The 18,025-nt window shown below is 40.8% G+C and overlaps 1 protein-coding gene across 5 annotated transcripts in view; it reads right to left on the bottom strand.

Annotated features, from left to right (window-relative positions):
* Positions 1-478: 478 nt before the first annotated feature.
* CNBP (CCHC-type zinc finger nucleic acid binding protein) overlaps positions 479-18,025 on the bottom strand; it is a 48,743-nt gene continuing 31,196 nt past the window's right edge. For 3 of the 5 annotated variants that reach the window (XM_029600798.1, XM_029600797.1, XM_029600799.1), the window contains 4 exons: positions 4,498-4,638; positions 4,290-4,382; positions 2,595-2,793; positions 479-1,030 (listed from right to left, as the gene is read on the bottom strand). In XM_029600798.1, the coding sequence (XP_029456658.1) occupies positions 913-1,030; positions 2,595-2,793; positions 4,290-4,382; positions 4,498-4,621 (534 nt within the window). In that variant the 5' untranslated portion in view covers positions 4,622-4,638 and the 3' untranslated portion in view covers positions 479-912. Of the gene's footprint in view, positions 1,031-1,510; positions 1,541-2,594; positions 2,794-4,289; positions 4,383-4,497; positions 4,639-18,025 lie in introns of those variants that run through there. The other 2 variants (XM_029600800.1, XM_029600796.1) reach the window with 2 other exon arrangements.

Below are 18,025 nucleotides of genomic sequence, written 5' to 3'. Positions count from 1 at the left end.
AAAAAAAAATTGAAACAAAGAAGCTTTAGTCAAACTCCCCTTCCTCCTCCAGCTTTATTGATAGTTTAAAATTACATTTCTATATTCTATGACTTCAGTTGCTTTTACCATCTGACTTTAAAAACTGATTACAAGCAAATGAAACTCAACAGTTGCCTAAGTGATATAGTATACAAAAATAACGTCTTGATTTCTGTGAAAACATTTCTCTAACTCCTGAAGAGTTCCAAATTGTTTTCTCTGCCATTTGCACTGATGTATTTTCTGGACTTTAGGTTTCTTAGCATCTGAATTTTATTCAAAACCTTGCCATTGACAGCAATGTTATAATATTCAGTGACCGAATTTTTGTTATGTTTTTAGTCCTGATTTCTCTCCCATGGCCACCGACTAGCAATGCAAATCTTGCTTTTTGTTTACTCGCACTCCGCTTTAAACTGTAGGTAGAGGGCCCGATACAGATGTACTTGATGTTATGAACTTCTGAGGTCAGACAATCCAAGGCCATCATTGCAATAAAGTTAAATTACTTGGGGAAGTTCACACTTCCAAGATTTTTTTTTTTTTTTTTAAATATACATCTCCACTCACATAAGTTCACTTGCCCAGGAACCTGGTGAGGATTTACTGGTCTGATAACTCCTCCCACTTATTAATCCCTATTCACCAGCGGCATGGAAAGGGGGTTCTTTAACAAAGCATTATACATAACACCTCTACCAAACTAAACATAAACATTTTTTGTAGTTAAATGCAGAAAGTCGATTTTTCCACCCCTTTCCTCCTTTTACACGTCAAGTAAAGCTCACTGGCCTGGGACTAGACTCTATCCGCCAACCTTTGACCAGTGAAGAGGATTCAGAGAAAATACAACCATCAAATCAGAAAAAGGAGGGGCGACAAAGGAAAATATTAAGCTGTAGCTTCAATTGTGCATTCCCGTGCAAGGTGCCCTGACTCTCCACAGCGATAACAGTTGACTTCACTTGTCTTGCTGCAGTTGATGGCTACATGGCCAGTCTCGCCACACCTAAAAAAAGGAATATTGAAGAACTGAAAAATCACAAGATGTTCATGTCTGCACTCATAGCTCAAATCTTCTAATGTTAGGGATCAATTTATTACTAAATTGCTGTTGCAGTCACAATCAGTTTGGTTAGTGTCTGAGCCTAAATTGATTAGTGGTTGATGAAAATAAAGAGTTAACTTCACGTTTTATCAAGGAAAGTCTTGTCTCTGTACACTGCTCAGGTATATGACCCACAGCTGCATACTGAGCTTTCACACCCACTGTCCTTCCAGTGTACTTGACCTCATAGCCAAGAACAGGTTAGTCATTATTGTGGTTCCCAATAGGGCCCACATGATTACAGATTATGAATAAAGTCACTGTTGTAAAGTCCCAAAGAAATAGCATAGTCAGACTTTCTATGAAAAGGTTGCCTATATCAAAAACTTGACTATGTACATAATACCAATAATCATAGGATTAATAAAAAAGGCAAATTACCTGCAAAGGGAATTTTTCAGTGGTCACATCCTGCAAAGATTCATATTCACAATCAGTGTAACTTTCAAAGCCAACAAGCAATTTCCAAACATAACAAGCCATGTTGACTTGCAAAGTCACACGGAACAGGACAAGACCAGAGTGTTGACTTGAAAATGGCTTTGCAAAATCTAAAATTTGTTTCAAACATTGCTTTTGGCAGGTTGTATGACTAAACATGCGCATTGCATACCATGCTATCTAAGCAGGCTGCTGCTTTGTATAAAAGTTACAGGTTCTAGTAGAAATTTACTCAAAATATAAAATAAAAAAACATGGGCTATATTCTAAGCAGAAAAACAACAAGTTTTTATACTAATGCAAGACAGCTAATTCTAACACATCCTTAACTAAGCAAACTGTGAAAACTTAGGTATTCCCCCAATTCAAACAAAACATGTCATATTGTCTTGACAATAGAAAGTGGTTTCTATTCCTGAATAAATCCTAAAATTTAAGAGGGACAGCATATCACCCCTCAAAATATTTCAAGTACTTCAAATGTACTTATGAAAGTGGTTTCTCAGTTCATACATTAGATTTATTAGTATAAATCAGACTAACTTTAATTAACTGCCATTTTATGTATTATTGTAGCAGTGTCTCAGGTTAAGCTGGTTTCAGCCAGAATTTCAGATCTGTGTAGATCACTTAAAAACAGGAATGTACTCAACTATGCAAGAGTGGTTTATATTTCATAATATACTAAAATCATTTCACTGTATGCATGACATTTCCAGCATCAAGAATGAAATTTTGCTTCAACATTTTCATTCCTGTAAATTAAAGTTTTACTGAAATGTCAGGGCATCTTAATAATGCAGCAATATTCTACAATTGAACACAACCTTTGCAACAGCTTTCACAGGAAACTGCACTTCACTGTTTTTCATTTCAGAAATGACTTTTTAGCACAGTTTAGTGAAAGTTTAAGCAGATTTAGGCATTTTGCAGGTTATTTTATAGGAACCAATCTCATTTTTAACCCTGGATACAACTCATTAGCTGTACCAGTTCCATGGGATATATTCTAAGCAGAACTCACCTGTAGCATTTGACTTTGGTGCAGTCTTTCTGAATGTGGCCGAATTCTCCACAAGAATAACATTTCTGCTCATCCGCATGATCACAGTCCCGAGCCAGATGGCCAGGTTTGCCACAGTTGTAGCAGCACTGCTCTCGCTCCTTTCTGGGCTCCTTGCAATCCTTGGCAATATGGCCACCTCTGCCACAATTATAGCAGGCTACAAAGAAGTTATTTGATTAATTATGCACAGGTACAATTGCATTAAGTCACCTCCTGTGGGGGTAAAGCTACATAGAACAGGAAGCTAGCGTTCTGGAGGAATATACCCTGGTGATGCCCAAGATATTTAGTTTGAGAATAGAATGCACATGCAATTGCTTTAAGTTACTGCTCTGATTGAACATGTTTTTCAACAAAATGTTACCATGAATAAGATGAAAAATATGACATTTTCATAAACAAGAATATTTACTGTATATACTCCCAACAAAAGTTGCATTAACATAGAATTTAGCATGTAAAAATCATTACAAGGCAATACTAAAATCCCAACATGCTACTCCTAGTATAATAGAGCTTTTTAATACATTAAGGCAGGGGAATATGAAGAAAGATACCAGGCAAGAGAAATATATGCTACTCAAGTATTTTTTTTAATATATAAAAAGACTTAGCAATTGTGAATCGAGCAGCTAGAAACAGCTGTCCGACTAACGGCATATGCTTGACAGGTATCGAAGAGCCAGACCATCTGCCCAGTAGCCCAAGACCTGGTCCAATAAAAGACAGGATGCCCAAGATCAGCCACAACCTGCGTGACCCGGGACCAGAAAAAACGGACACTGACATTGCCACCACATATGCAGGAAAGTGTGAGTGTCACCACATTCCTGCCAGCACAAATTTCCAGCAGCCAAGTATATTTTCAAATAGAACAATGGTGTCCAGGTCTATGCAGCAATCTAAACATTAAAGCAACTCTTTGCACAAATTGAAATGTGGTGGGGCAGAGATCCATATAAATTTTCCAGTCTTTACTAGTCAGAGCCAAATATATGGGGGCTTTATAAAAATATTGTAAAAGTTGGCAGACTTTGGGTCCTAATCTGCTAAATTTTGCTTTTTGGTTTCTCTAACATTCATAATTGCCCATGTCTTAGTTTTTGAAGCAGAGAATGGTGTATGCTGTTCAAATAAAGACTTATAAAAAAAAATAAAATAAAAATAAAAGTAGGGTTTTGAATACTTCAGTACAAAAACTAACATCCTAAATTTTTGCAAGGTCCTTAATTCATAAAAGAATCTGAATACTGTAAGAGAATTATTTCCTACCATTCAGGACTGTTTTTGGGAAGGTGGGGCAAAAGGGGTAGAACTCAGGACAACTGCTCCAGACCCAGTGCTGCAGCATCTTACACAGCAGAGATTTCAGTGCTGAGCCAGGAGGGACTGTGCTCCTTTCAATATTTCAGAGAAGGGCCCTGTCCTCATCCCTGAGTGCAATCATCACTTCAAGTTACCTTGTTTTAGTAATGAGTGGTACATTTTAGTATACAACTAGTAAATAGCAGTAGTATAACAGCAATTTCTAGCATTCTACTAGCAAATGTATCTATTTTAAAATATTCCCCAACAAAGGGGGAGGGGAGGGGTGGAGAAGTAATCCTAGAAGGCTTTATTTGGTGATGCCGCAAGCAAAATGACATCACATACCATCCTCCTGAAGCTCACAATCCTTGGCAAGATGGCCAGACTCTCCACAGCGATAACAGATGTCTGGAAGAGATGAAGAAATAAATTGGAAACCTATTTTAAATGGAGAAAAAAAGAAAAACTGATGTTTTAATCATGTAATACAACTGCAAGTTCAAAAATTCATGAAAAAGGAAAAAAAAAAGTTGAGAAATACAGTTTCTCTTACCTCTGGAAGAAGTGAAGCCACCTCGGCCACGGCTCCTTCCTCCACGACCACGACCACCTCCAGTAGGGCATTCTCGAGCCCAATGTCCAGAACGTCCACACTTAAAACATTCGTTGCTGCTCATGACTGCAGGTAGATACTCTAAAATATAAATAGAAATATCACTCTTGACATCAGTTATACAATGTTTTAACTTCAAACTTATCAGTGCTTAACCTAAAAACAACCAGAGGCCTGTAAAGTGAGCAAGCCAAGTTAAATTGATACTTTGCATAAAATTAATGTTTTGATAGCCATCATTTCTCAAAATTCTCTGCAATGGGAGGAGAAAAGCTACAGGAAAAATCAAAAATCCAACTAATAAACAATTTGTTTGTGCCATTCATGCCAGTTTAGAACAAAAAAATTCCTCTCAACTATGCAAATAGCCTTTAGAAGCTTCCCCACTAACATACTATGACAAAATAAAATTGTGATCCATTGTTTGAATGATCCAGTTTTTGATTTACATGACTCATGAAAGACTATTTTATGTTTATTTTCAACAAAAGATGGTCCACCCTTCTGAGAGACAGCACAATTTCTTAATTTTAAATTAGTCTTACCTATTTTTTTTTCCCTAAATCCTACCAGATGAGTTATGCCACCCAATTAGCAGATGAAGGCAGCGAACACCTTTTAGTGAAATCACTGGTACTTAGGATGGGGCAAGTCCAGGCAAGAGCTAGTATTCTTATAACAAAGCAATGGAAACAAGTCTATTGGGGGAAAAGAGAAAGATCCTCCAAGAAAAAAAAAAAGTGGTGATGTTACTTATAATGTTTTCTCCAATAGACAGATGTCTGGCCTCATACTCTGGTGATATAAGATTGAGCTCTACATAGAACTAGGACCTCAAAGCCTCGAGCATGCCCTACTTGGGCATATCCAACCCTAGCCACTCCCCTGTATCTCATGCAGGGCCCCTCTGTCCATGATAAAGATTTGGTTTCTCCAACTTCAAGGAGAGGTGGAGTGTTGAGGATTGACCTTGTGCAGTTAAGAAACATCTTTCTCCAAGGACAAGCAGATGCCAGTCCTCACACATGGGTCTCCCAAGCTATAGACTGCCTAACCAAAAAAAAAGGCAAAACACAAAACAAAGCTGACAGGCTGTCTTGGGTGGTGATAAGCCAACCTAACCTTTTCTGTTTTTGGTGTTTAATGGTAATCTGAACCAAAACTAGCAGGCCCTAGGAGATATGGCATTTTGTTTCTGTACCTCAGACTCCATAGGATATCATCCAAGTGTTACCTTTGCATCAGAAGCCTTTAAAGAAATACTATTGAGGGTGCCAAATTATGAAAACCCAACATTGTAGCTTTACTACCAGTCAAGGCTTCAGAACTTGAACCTTGACATGGCCCACCAGTCCCAGATTTTGGCATAGTGAACTATGCCCAGGAAGAGTAGAACTCTTGACTATAGCAATGAAAGACTGGGTGGACTATCTGAAGAAAGTCTTTAAGCCATCTTGCTATTGTTTCTTTAGAAGCTGCTTCCCCTTTGTCCTCTTCCCAAAAACCCACAAATGACCTGTCTTGAAATGAATTTGTAACTTCTAAGTATTTAATTTAAAAAAGTCTTTCATCCAGAAATTTGTAAAGGATTTCCCTTAACATTCCTTGAGCGGCTGGCAAAGTAGTTTGGTTAAAGCAAAAAGATGAAATTACTTTCAGTATGAATGAAAATAAAGGGTTATAGTGACAATTTGTTAAGTTGAAAATGGCTCTACATCAATGGTTCCCAACCCTCTCCTGGAAGATCCCCAGCCAGTCAAGTTTTCATGCTATCCACCACGAATATGCATGAGGTTTGCATGCACTACCTCCACAGTATGCAATTTTTGTCTCATGCATATTCATTATGGATAGGCTGAAAACCTGATTGGCTGGGGGTCCCCTAGAAGAGGTTTGGGAATCTCTGATCTACATGAGCAGCCAGAATTTCAGAAATTCATCTTGTCAATGTGATGGAAAAGAAAAAATAAAGTGAGATCCATGATAAAGGCTTTTCCTAAAGGCTAAAATGGAGAGGTTATTAAAGCTTTTAGAACCAAATTCAGATTCCATTGTAGTATCTTGGTTTGAAAGGATGTACACCTTTACTCCTTAAAAAACACCCCACCCACACATCAGGATGAGATGCCATGGACAGTCCTTTAATTCTCCCTCAGACACTCAGGCAGATTCAGTGAGAGCAGGAGAACGGGTACCTGCGTTGAGCACCAGCTCTCCCAATGTGCGCCCAGTCACCTTTCCTGGGCACACAATCCTATATTTAAAAATCAGGGTTTGCGCTAAAATGAGGTGCTAGGATAGATTACACTCCCGTAGTGCTTCCTTGGCCCAGAAGAAGTGGCTCTGTCAACAGGTTCAGGAAACAGATGCTTTTCCGAACCCACTGATAATCAGTTAGGAAAATGGATGCCATTAAAATTGAGCGTCCTAACTGAACCAGACAGCACTTTTTAAAATGTTCAACATTTTTGGTTCCTCCAAATTTATATCCTAGTGATATGAAGTCTGAGGGTATACAGAAAAGTAGCATTTTCTGCACATTTTTTCAGGCTGCTCATAAATTAACACCTGCCCTTGGGCACGCTAAACCCCTTACAGTATATAGGGGTAATAGAAATAGACGCGTGTCGAAAACGTGCAGCCAACCACGTGTTAAATAGTGCACTCGGCCAAGCACACTTTACAGAATCTGTCCATATGACTGCAACTTGGACAAGGAGTTGTGCTAGAGGTTTGTCTAAACCTTTCTGTAACAAGGCTAATATCTGAAATATGTTTTCCCACAAGAGATGGACTAATGTTATAAAAAAAAAACCCAAACAAAATTATGCGCAATGCGTACATAGAAGTTATGGAAGTTTGCTTTCTTGCCTTTAGTAATGTTTAAATCTGTGGGAAAAGTCTGTTTTTAATTTTGACAGTTCAAGAGTCATGCTGTAAGACAAAAAGGAGTTGGTTTTACCATCAATATTGGGCCTTTGAATCTTGACAATTATAGAGGATAATGTTTAACCTCATCAAATCTGCATACCAAGGTAGTCAGTCAGTCTGGTGTCACTAGAACCACTTGTGCCTTCTCCTCTTTCAAAGTACACAGCTTATCAGGAATCACAGACAGGTATGCCAAATCTGTCTGACCATGTTTGTATTAATGTAAGGATTTGGCATCAGGTTCTTTGCGCCTGCTATAAGATCATTGTACTTTTGCATAGCTCCATCTGTTCTATTCTCTGAAAGGCTGTATTACTCAACTCACATTCTCCTGGTTCTAAGGAAGTCTGCTTAATGTTCTTTCCCTGCAACAGGTAGTGCTGAGAGTTGTGGCAGATTGTCCTCTGCCCACTGAAAGTGGGTCAGTCTCCTGTGAAATCTCCTAGCTTTGCGTTCCTTGTTTGTTTATATAGGCTATCATTGAATTGTGAAAGAACTCTGACCACTTTTCTTTTCAGGATAGGGAGAAAAAGTAATGCTAACTGAATTGCTCATCTCTAGTCTGCTGATCCACCAAGTGGAATGTTAGACCCCACTGACCCTGGATAGTGTTGACCATGCAAGCCCCATTCTAATAAACTGGCATCTGTAGCTAGGACTATCCATTTTAGAGGATCTAGTAATACACTTTTTGACAAGTATTCTTTGTTTGACCACCAGTGAAGGCTCTTCTTCACAGACACTAGGAGGGGCAGTTGGAAGTCATAACTTTGTTGCTGTCTCCAACATAACAGCAGAGCACATTGCAGGTGTCTCGTGCATTTTTGGTCCAGGAAACAATTTATGGCTGCTGCCATTGTCCAACAGGTGAAAACAGAAGCACCAAGTGCTTGGGATTAATATGCTGAACTTCACTTGGTTGATAATCTTTTCTAGCCTTCAGTCACAGACCAAGAGTAGATAGATCGGTGAAAAGGATGGGCCAATACATTGTGGATAAAGATTCCTTTTCACCGATCTACTTTTGGTTGCTACATTGCAGATTGGATAGGCTTCCGTTGTGTTCCATGGTTTTGAAAATTGCTCCCAATAAATTTTTGATCATGACTACCGTAGATTGCTTTTTGTGTAATTGACTATCCATCCTAGACTAATACCTCCAACCAATCATGGATGAACTATAATCCCTTTCTTTAAAGGAGGCTGCTTCTACCACCATTACTTTAGTAACATTTCTCTGTGCAGTTGCTAATTCAAAAAGGGAATGCTCTGAATGGGTTGAGCTTCCAGATTATGCAGAAACAAATCTAATGATTCTCTTACTGGGATATGGAACTAGGCCTCCTTGAGATCTAGTGAAGTTAAAAGCTCCTGTCTACGAACCATAATATAGAAGATCAAAGTGTTTCCATTTGAAAATGAGGAACATGTAGGCTCCCATTTACACTTTTTAGATCTTTGATTGGGCCATATGTTCCATCTCTTTGGATTAAAAGTAAACAGAGTAACAATCATAATATCCAAGACTCACTGGTCTGTTATATGGATTCACTCTGAAAAAGTTCTGTAAACATCCCCCCCTGTTGACTGAATCAGAGACAGTGGATCCCTAGCCCATAATTGTTTCTTACATGAGGTTGACAGTCTTGTATCCTCATTCTGCCAATTGTTCTGAATAATTGTTTCACAACCTGTCTCCCAGGATGGTATTTTTCTGTAGTCTCAGTATTTGTTTCATGCTCTACAAGACCTCCAAAGTCACATTGCTTCTGTCCTTTCGTAAACATATGTGACCTAGATTCTCTTTACTAATTTGTCCAACTCCTCAAAGAGGAGTTGGACAAATTTAGAGGGAACACTGAGAGGAGAGGATCACCTTGCTGGTGGCTGAAAGGAATCAGTAAGTTTTTGCTTGAGACATTGTCTTTTTAAAAGTATTGGGGCAAAGTTAACAATTTGGGAATATTTAGTGTGTTTGTGCTTTTAATAGTCAGAAAGGCAATGAACAAACAAGTTAGACTTTGTATTTTTTAAATAGTCAGTCAATAAGGTAGCTATTTATTTATACAAATTTATATACCGTTTTCCAGTAAGGCTTACTGACCAAAACGGTTTACAGCAGTAAATAACCTTAACAATTAAAAAGGTTAAAAATTAATACTAAATAAAACTTAACAGTAAAATAGGTATGAATAAAAATACAACAGCTAGTAAGCAGTAGGTAGTGTGTTTTATTTTTTTTAAAAAGTCTGCAGAACTGAGTGTTCTGCAGACTTTTAAAGAACTGAGTGTTTGTATTTAAAAAAAAAAAACAACCCCCACAAAAAAAACAAACCCCAAAAAGTAGCCAGAAGCTAGAAATAAGCTAGGAGCAGTGTATATCTAAGTAAAAAGGTTGAATAGTTCAGCTCAGTTACTCACCTTGGAAAGGTGTTGAGGTAGTGTGATTGGGTTTGAATAGGTACCAACATTTGTTAATCAAGAGAGCAGTAAGTCACTCTGGCTGACTAACTGAAGTTAGTCTGTATTTCCCAACCCTCCCACCCCTCGCTCATCCCTTAATTTATAGGCAGGTGCCACCCCCCCCCCAAAAAAAAACCCAAAACAAAACACCAACAAAAACTTTGAGAATTCGATCAGACCCCAGTAGGCCACTACCAGACACATAGTGAATTCACTAATACATTTAAAGGACGTTAGACACATTCCTACTCCCATAGCAACCTAAAACTTAACCAGGAACTGATCAAAATTGAGATGAAGGCAGCAGCAAGAGGGGGTCTTCCCAGTCTTTTACATAGAGTGTCACATGTATGATTTTTTTTACCCACCGGTGAGAAGTTGTACATGTGCATGCGATGCAAAGAGCTCCTGGCTCTCAGAGAACGAGTCCGATCTCTGGAGGCTAGAGTGGCAGACCTGGAGGAGCTGAGGCAGATAGAGGGGTATATAGATGAGACCTTCAGGGACATAGTAGTCAAGTCCCAACTTCAGACTGGAAGCCCTGGTGCTGCCTTGGAAGAAGGTCTCATGATGGGAGAGCATCAACCAAGTGCAGCAGGAAATGATCCTGTAGCAAGGACCTGCTCTCCAGGTGATGCATTGTCCTTTCACACTGAGGATATCTCCCCAGGGCCTACTGCCCAGGAGGGAAGGGTTAGGTTGGCCATCATAGTTGGTGATTCAATTATTAGGAATGTAGATAGCTGGGTGGCTGGTGGGGAGAGGATAGCCTGGTAACATGCCTACCTGGTGCGAAGGTGGCAGACCTCACGCGTCACCTAGATAGGATTTTAGACAGTGCTGAGGAGCCGCCGACTGTCGTACATGTAGGCACCAACGACACAGGAAAGTGTGGGAGGGAGGTTCTGGAAGCCAAATTTAGGCTCTTCGGTAGAAAGCTTAAACCCAGAACCTCCAGGATAGCATTCTCTGAAATGCTCCCTGTTCCACGCGCAGGTCACCAGAGGCAGGCAGCGCTCTGGAGTCTCAATGATTGGACGAGACGATGGTGCAAGGAAGAGGGATTCAGTTTTGTTAGGAACTGGGGAACCTTTTGGGGAAGGGGGGGGAAGGGAGTCTCTTCCGAAGGGATGGGCTCCACCTTAACCAGGGTGGAACCAGACTGCTGGCACTAACCTTTAGAAAGGAGATAGCAGCTTTTAAACTAGAACAAAGGGGAAAGCCGACAGTCGCTCAGCAGCGCATGGTTCGGAGAGAGGTATCTTCAAAGGATCTAATGATGCATTAGAATTAGGGCATCCTGACAGTGAGGTTCCAATAATTAGAAAAATAGTCCACGTGCCTGTAACTAAAAACTCAGAGCTAAAAAATTCTAACTTATCCCTATCAATTAAAAAGCAGAATGAAAATACAAACAAAAACAAATTTGAAATGTTTGTATGCTAATGCCAGAAGTCTAAGAAGTAAGATGGGAGAATTAGAATGTATAGCATTGAATGATGACAGACTTAATTGGCATCTCAGAGACATGGTGGAAAGAGGATAACCAATGGGACAGTGCTATACCGGGGTACAAATTATATCACAATGACAGAGAGGAGCACCCGGGAGGAGGTGCGCTTTGTGTCTGGGATGGCATAGAGTCCAACAGGATAAAGATCCTGCATGAGACTAAATGCACAATTGAATCTTTATGGGTAGAAGTCTCTTGTGTGTCGGGGAAGACTATAGTGATAGGAGTATACTACCGTCCACCTGGTCAAGATGGTGAGACTGACAGTGAAATGCTAAGAGAATTTAGGGAAGCTAACCAAATAGGTAGTGCAGTAATAACGGGAGACTTCAATTACCCCAATATAGACTGGGTAAATGTATCATCGGGACACGCTAGAGAGATAACGTTCCTGGATGGAATAAATGATAGCTTTATGGAGCAATTGGTTCAGGAACCGAACGAGAGAGGGAGCAATTTTAGATCTAATTCTCAGTGGAGCACAGGACTTGGTGAGAGGTAACAGTGGTGGGGCCGCTTGGCAATAGTGATCATAATATGATCAAATTTGAATTCATGACTGGAAGAGGAACAGTGTGCAAATCCAAGGCTCTCATGCTAAACTTTCAAAAGGGAAACTTTGATAAAATGAGAAAAATTGTTAGAAAAAAACTGAAAGGAGCAGCTACAAAAGTAAAATGTCCAAGAGGCGTGGTCATTGTTAAAAAATACCATTCTTGAAGCATAGTCCAGATGTATTCCACATATTAAGGAAGGTGGAAAGAAGGCAAAGCAATTACCAGCATGGTTAAAAGGGGAGGTGAAAGAAGCTATTTTAGCCAAAAGATCTTCATTCAAAAATTGGAAGAATGATCCAACAGAAGAAAATAGGATAAAGCATAAACATTGGCAAGTTAAACGTAAGACATTGATAAGTCGGGCTAAGAGAGAATTTGAAAAGAAGTTGGCCGTAGAGGCGAAAACTCACAGTAAACCTTTTTAAATATATCCGAAGCAGAAAGCCTGTGAGGGAGTCAGTTGGATCATTAGATGATCGAGGGGTTAAAGGGGCACTTAGAGAAGATAAGGGCATCGCGGAAAGCTTAAATGATTTCTTTTCTTCAGTGTTTACTGAAGAGGATGTTGGGGAGGTACCCATAATGGAGAAGGTTTTCATGGGTAATGATTCAGATGGACTGAATCAAGTCACTGTGAACCTAGAAGATGTGGTAGACCTGATTGAGAAACTGAAGAGTAGTAAATCATCTGGACCGGATGGTATACACCCGAGAGTTCAGAAGGAACTGAAAAATGAAATTTCAGACTTATTAGTAAAAATTTGTAACCTATCATTAAAATCATCCAATGTACCTGAAGACTGGAGGATAGCAAATGTAACCCCAATATTTAAAAAGGGCTCCAAGGGTGATCCGGGAAACTACAGACCGGTTAGCCTGACTTCAGTGCCAGGAAAAATAGTGGAAAGTGTTCTAAACATCAAAATCACAGAACATAGAGAAAGACATTGTTTAATGGAACAAAGTCAGCATGGCTTTACTCAAAGCAAGTCTTGCCTCACAAATCTGCTTCACTTTTTTTGAAGGAGTTAATAAATATGTGGATAAAAGGTGAACCGCTAGATGCAGTATACTTGGATTTTCAGAAGGCATTTGACAAAGTTCCTCATGAGAGGCTTCTAGGAAAAGTAAAAAGTCATGGGATAGGTGGCGATGTCCTTTCGTGGATTGCAAACTGGCTAAAAGACAGGAAACAGTAGGATTAAATGGACAATTTTCTTAGTGGAAGGGAGAGGACAGTGGAGTGCCTCAGGGATCTGTATTGGGACCCTTACTTTTCAATATATTTATAAATGATCTGGAAAGAAATATGATGAGTGAGAATCAAAATTGCAGATGACACAAAATTGTTCAGAGTAGTTAAATCACAAGCAGACTGTGATAAATTGCAGGAAGACCTTGTGAGACTGGAAAATTGGGCATCCAAATGGCAGATGAAATTTAATGTGGATAAGTGCAAGGTGACGCATATAGAGAAAAATAACCCATGCTATAATTACACAATGCTGGGTTCCATATTAGGTGCTACAACCCAAGATAGAGATCTAAGCGTCATAGTGGATAACACATTGAAATCGGTTCCGTGTGCTGCAGCAGTCAAAAAAGCAAACAGAATGTTGGGAATTATTAGAAAGGGAATGGTGAATAAAACAGAAAATATCATAATGCCTCTATCGCTCCATGGTGAGACCGCACCTTGAATACTGTGTACAATTCCGGTCGCCGCATCTCAAAAAAAAAAAAAAAAAGATATAATTGCGATTGAGAAGGTACAGAGAAGTGCTACCAAAATAAGGGGAATGGAACAGCTCCCCTATGAGGAAAGACTAAGGAGGTTAGGACTTTTCAGCTTGGAGAAGAGACGGCTGAGGGGGGATATGATAGAGGTGTTTAAAATCATGAGAGGTCTAGAACGGGTAGATGTGAATCTGTTATTTACTCTTTCGGATAGTAGAAAGACTAGGGGGCACATTTAAAACTAATCTGAGAAAGTTCTTTTTTACTCAACGCACAATTAAACTCTGGAATTTGTTGCCAGAGGATGTGGTTAGTGCAGTTAGTATAGCTGTGTTTAAAAAAGGATTGGATAAGTTCTTGGAGGAGAAGTCCATTACCTTCTATTAAGTTCACTTAGAGAATAGCCACTGCTATTACTAGCAACGGTAACATGGAATAGACAGTTTTTGGGTACTTGCCAGGTTCTTATGGCCTGGATTGGGCACTGTTGGAAACAGGATGCTGGGCTTGATGGACCCTTGGTATGACCCACTATGGCATCTTCTTATGTTCTTAAAGGGTCACAGAGACAAACCTACAATCATGAATCCACAGCCAATGTCTATGACAGTGTCTGGAACCTACTGTTAAGGCTGGAGACTGAGAAAATCCTTGTGAGATTGTATAAACCATCTGCAAGGTAAGCTGCTGCTGATTCAAGTCTTGCAGACTCTTCAGCTTCTGAAAGTTGATGAATCCAGCATAAGTGCTCTAGATACATAGCTTGAACAAGATTCCTCGCTGAACAGCTGAACTATATTTGGGGGGGGGGGGGGGGGAAGAGGAGGAATGCTTCATCAAGAACTCTATTCTATAGGTTTTAAGTATGCCCCACCTTACACAAGTATGATGGTTTTCCCAATAAAGCAGATACCAATGCATCTACTTTAGGATTCTGAAAGAGGTGCTCTTAGACCTCCTTTGGCTTGGGGAAACTGTTTTACAAACCCCGATTCTGAAGAATCCCATTCTCTCAATTTCAGAATAGAGGAGAAAGGAAGTTGGCAGCTTTTGACAACCTTAATTGTTAGGTCCCAGCCTGGGGTCTCCTCAGACTTGCTTTGACAGCTTTAGTACCTTAACCACCTGGGTACTCTGTAGATTTGCTCCCTATGGAATAGGCATATTTCAGGTTCATCTTCCCCCTCAGAAAATCACTTTCCTGTAGAAGTTTTCTCCGGAGGAATCTATTAGCTGATATACATTTATTTTTATTTCGAATTTCTTCTATACCGATAACCGTTTGCACATCGTATCTGTGTACATACAACTAAGAACTATTGGGCAAGGCCCTTACATAGAACAATAGCAAAAAGGAAGCAAAACAAACTATATATAACGTGAAAGGAGCAATAAAACGGGTATGTTAGGCATAAATTATACCCTGTATAATACATAAACTATAATACAAAGTAAAGAGAGGATGGCCTTGCTCTCCTCATGCCTAGCTGAAAGTAGGTGGAATAGATCAGGTTGCATCTGTGCATTTAACATGGGGTTTTCTCTTGCATCACTGTTTCTGCAAGAAACAATGTCCAGTGAAGGAAACTAAAGATTCAAGGAAACAACAAGGTGGAAGGATAAGCCGAGACATAGGAATCTGCTCTTTGAACACTAAGTTTGAGAAGATGAGGGGGGATCTTTTCCCAATAAATGGCTCTGTGCTGTCAGGGTTTATTTTTTTGTTTGTTTTAACACAGATGGCAGCCATTATTTGAAAGGAGACTAAACCAAAGCAGAAAGTCACATAAGCAGATAGATAATGTATCTTCCAATAGTGTCTCAAAACATGCATAGATCACAGGTTCCATTGTCTATAAGAGTACATGCACATTGAAGAAAACACATTGAATAATCTAGGTGAGAGGCACAGAACACTCCACTTCAAGCCAGGGATTCTCCTCTGTCATTCAGATATTTCCAATAGGTTTTTATATGATAAAGTTAAGATATGGAAAACACACTTGCTTAACAGGTGTTCTCCAGGACACCAGGATGTTAGGCCTCACACAAGGGTGACATCTGATGGAGGCCAGCATGGGAAACTGACTGGCACACTGAGCATACATAGCATGCTGCTAACCACATGGTGTCCCTCTTCAGTCTTATTACAGAGTTTGCAAAAAAAAGAAATAAAAAACCTGAGAGAAACCCAACTCTGTACGGTGGCAGGCAGGTTTCGTGAGAACTAACATCCTGCTGACCTTGGAGAATACCTGTTACAGTTAAGAAACTGTGCTTTCTCCAACAAGCAGGATGGTAATCCTCACACATGGGTGATTAAGTAGCTTCAGGCCGCTTCGAACATGGCACCTGTTCTGTGGCACAGCGTGAACACCCAGAGCGGCAGCAATCACAGGAGCAGGCCTGCACCCAATGTCAGGGCCCACAGAGTGAGTTGGGTTTTATGGCTGAAAGATTATGGTGGACAGACTGTCCAAACTGACAATCCTGCCTGCCCATCCTTGTCTAGGCAATATTGGGAAGCAAATGTGTGGAGGAAGCGCCAGGTCGCCACCCTGCAGATCTCGTGAATGAGAACTGCATGCAAGCGAGCCACCAGAGATTGACGTGGCTCATACGGAGTGAGCTTTGACGTAATCAAGCAGCTGCAAGCCTGCCTGAGCTCAGAGGGCAATACAATCCACTACCCAATGGGATAGGGTCTGCTTTGACACCACGACTCCTGACCTGTTTTTGTTGAAGGAGACAAAGTTGAATGGAAATGCGGTGAGGCGCTGTCTGTTCCAAGTAAAAGGCTAGCACCCTCTTGCAATCCAGTGTGTGTAGAGCACGCTCACCCTGGTGAGCATGAGGCCTTGGGAAAAAAGGGCAATAGACTGGTTGAAATGGAACTCTGAAACCACCTTAGGAAAGAAACTTCAGGTGCGTTCATAGGACCACCTTGACACAAAAAAAAATATATTGTATAAAGGTAGATACAACACCAGAGCTTGCAGTTCACAGACTCTGCAAGCCAATGTAACCGCGACCAAGACAACAATTTTCCAGGAAATGTATTTCAGGTTGCAAGATCGCAATAGCTCAAACTGAAGTTTCATGAGTTGAGAGGACCATGTTGAGATCCCAGGAAACTGCTGGAGGGCGAGCAGGAGGCTGCTTTAGCTGTAATAAGCCCTCATGAATCAACCCACGAGTGGACGGCAAGAAATTGCAGTATCATCCGCGCTCCGATGGCACTGAGGTGAATTCACTGAATATTTTCTACTGGATGGTTTTCTGGATTGTAAAACACATGATACCCCTTCCGAAAAGCAGAGGGCCTACACAGTCACCTTGTCAACATCAAAACGACAAGCACCGCATGCTGTGGAGGATATTGGCTCATGCTCCCTGACTGCCAGCCAGTCAAAACCCTGTGGTGTGGTTGTAGCTGTTCATTTAGTTTGGGGCTCTCAGCCTCGCTCTGACAGGAGGTTGTGGGGCCCTGGCCCTCTGTGCTGGTGGGTAATATTTGTGGGGCCAATAAAAAAGGCCACTGATATTGCAGAGGGGCTGGATGTCAGAGGAATGGGCTGACCGTTACTGAAGGGTCTCCTGATAGTCCTTCAGCTGTGCCACTGCTTCCTGAATTCTGTCTCCAAACAGGTTGTCCCCCAAAAATAGCAAACCAGCAGGCAGTCCTGGACTTCAGGATGAAGATCAGAGGCACAGCCACGTGGCCCGCCAAGCCCTGATGCCTGCTGCAGTGGTTCTCATAACTGTCGTGAAGAAGTCATAGACAAAGCAGACTTGTCATACTCAAGGCCATTTTGAGTATGACAAGCACTTTTGGAATTCCTCCTGGAATTGTAGCAGCAGGCACTAACTGAACTCCTGAGCCTATTTCCACAGGTTTCTGGAATAGTGACCCATATATAACTGGTAACAAGCAATGCGGGCCATCAGTGTGCCCTGAAAAATGCAGCAACCCAGGGCATCAAGGGCCCTAATGCTCTCGCCTGGGGCCAGAGACAGGTGCAGATCCTCTGCCTTCTTCAGGGCAAATTCTACCACTACAGACTGGTCAGGAAGCTGGAGGTGCTAAAAGCCACTGGTAGGTTGGACCAGGAAAACTGCATCCGTCTTACAATTCACAGGAGGTACCGATATGGGATGCTTCCAAAGGCAGGCCCCCAACTCTCTGAAGATGTCATGGACAGGTACTGCCACAACCTCTTTCGGGGAATCCCTGACTTGCAGAATCTCAACCATCTTGTGCCTAGAG

This window comes from Rhinatrema bivittatum, chromosome 4 (assembly GCF_901001135.1).
Source record: "Rhinatrema bivittatum chromosome 4, aRhiBiv1.1, whole genome shotgun sequence".
Lineage (NCBI taxonomy): Eukaryota > Metazoa > Chordata > Amphibia > Gymnophiona > Rhinatrematidae > Rhinatrema > Rhinatrema bivittatum.
Note: the sequence above shows the minus strand (reverse complement) of the source record. Positions and strands in the feature narration are given on the sequence as shown.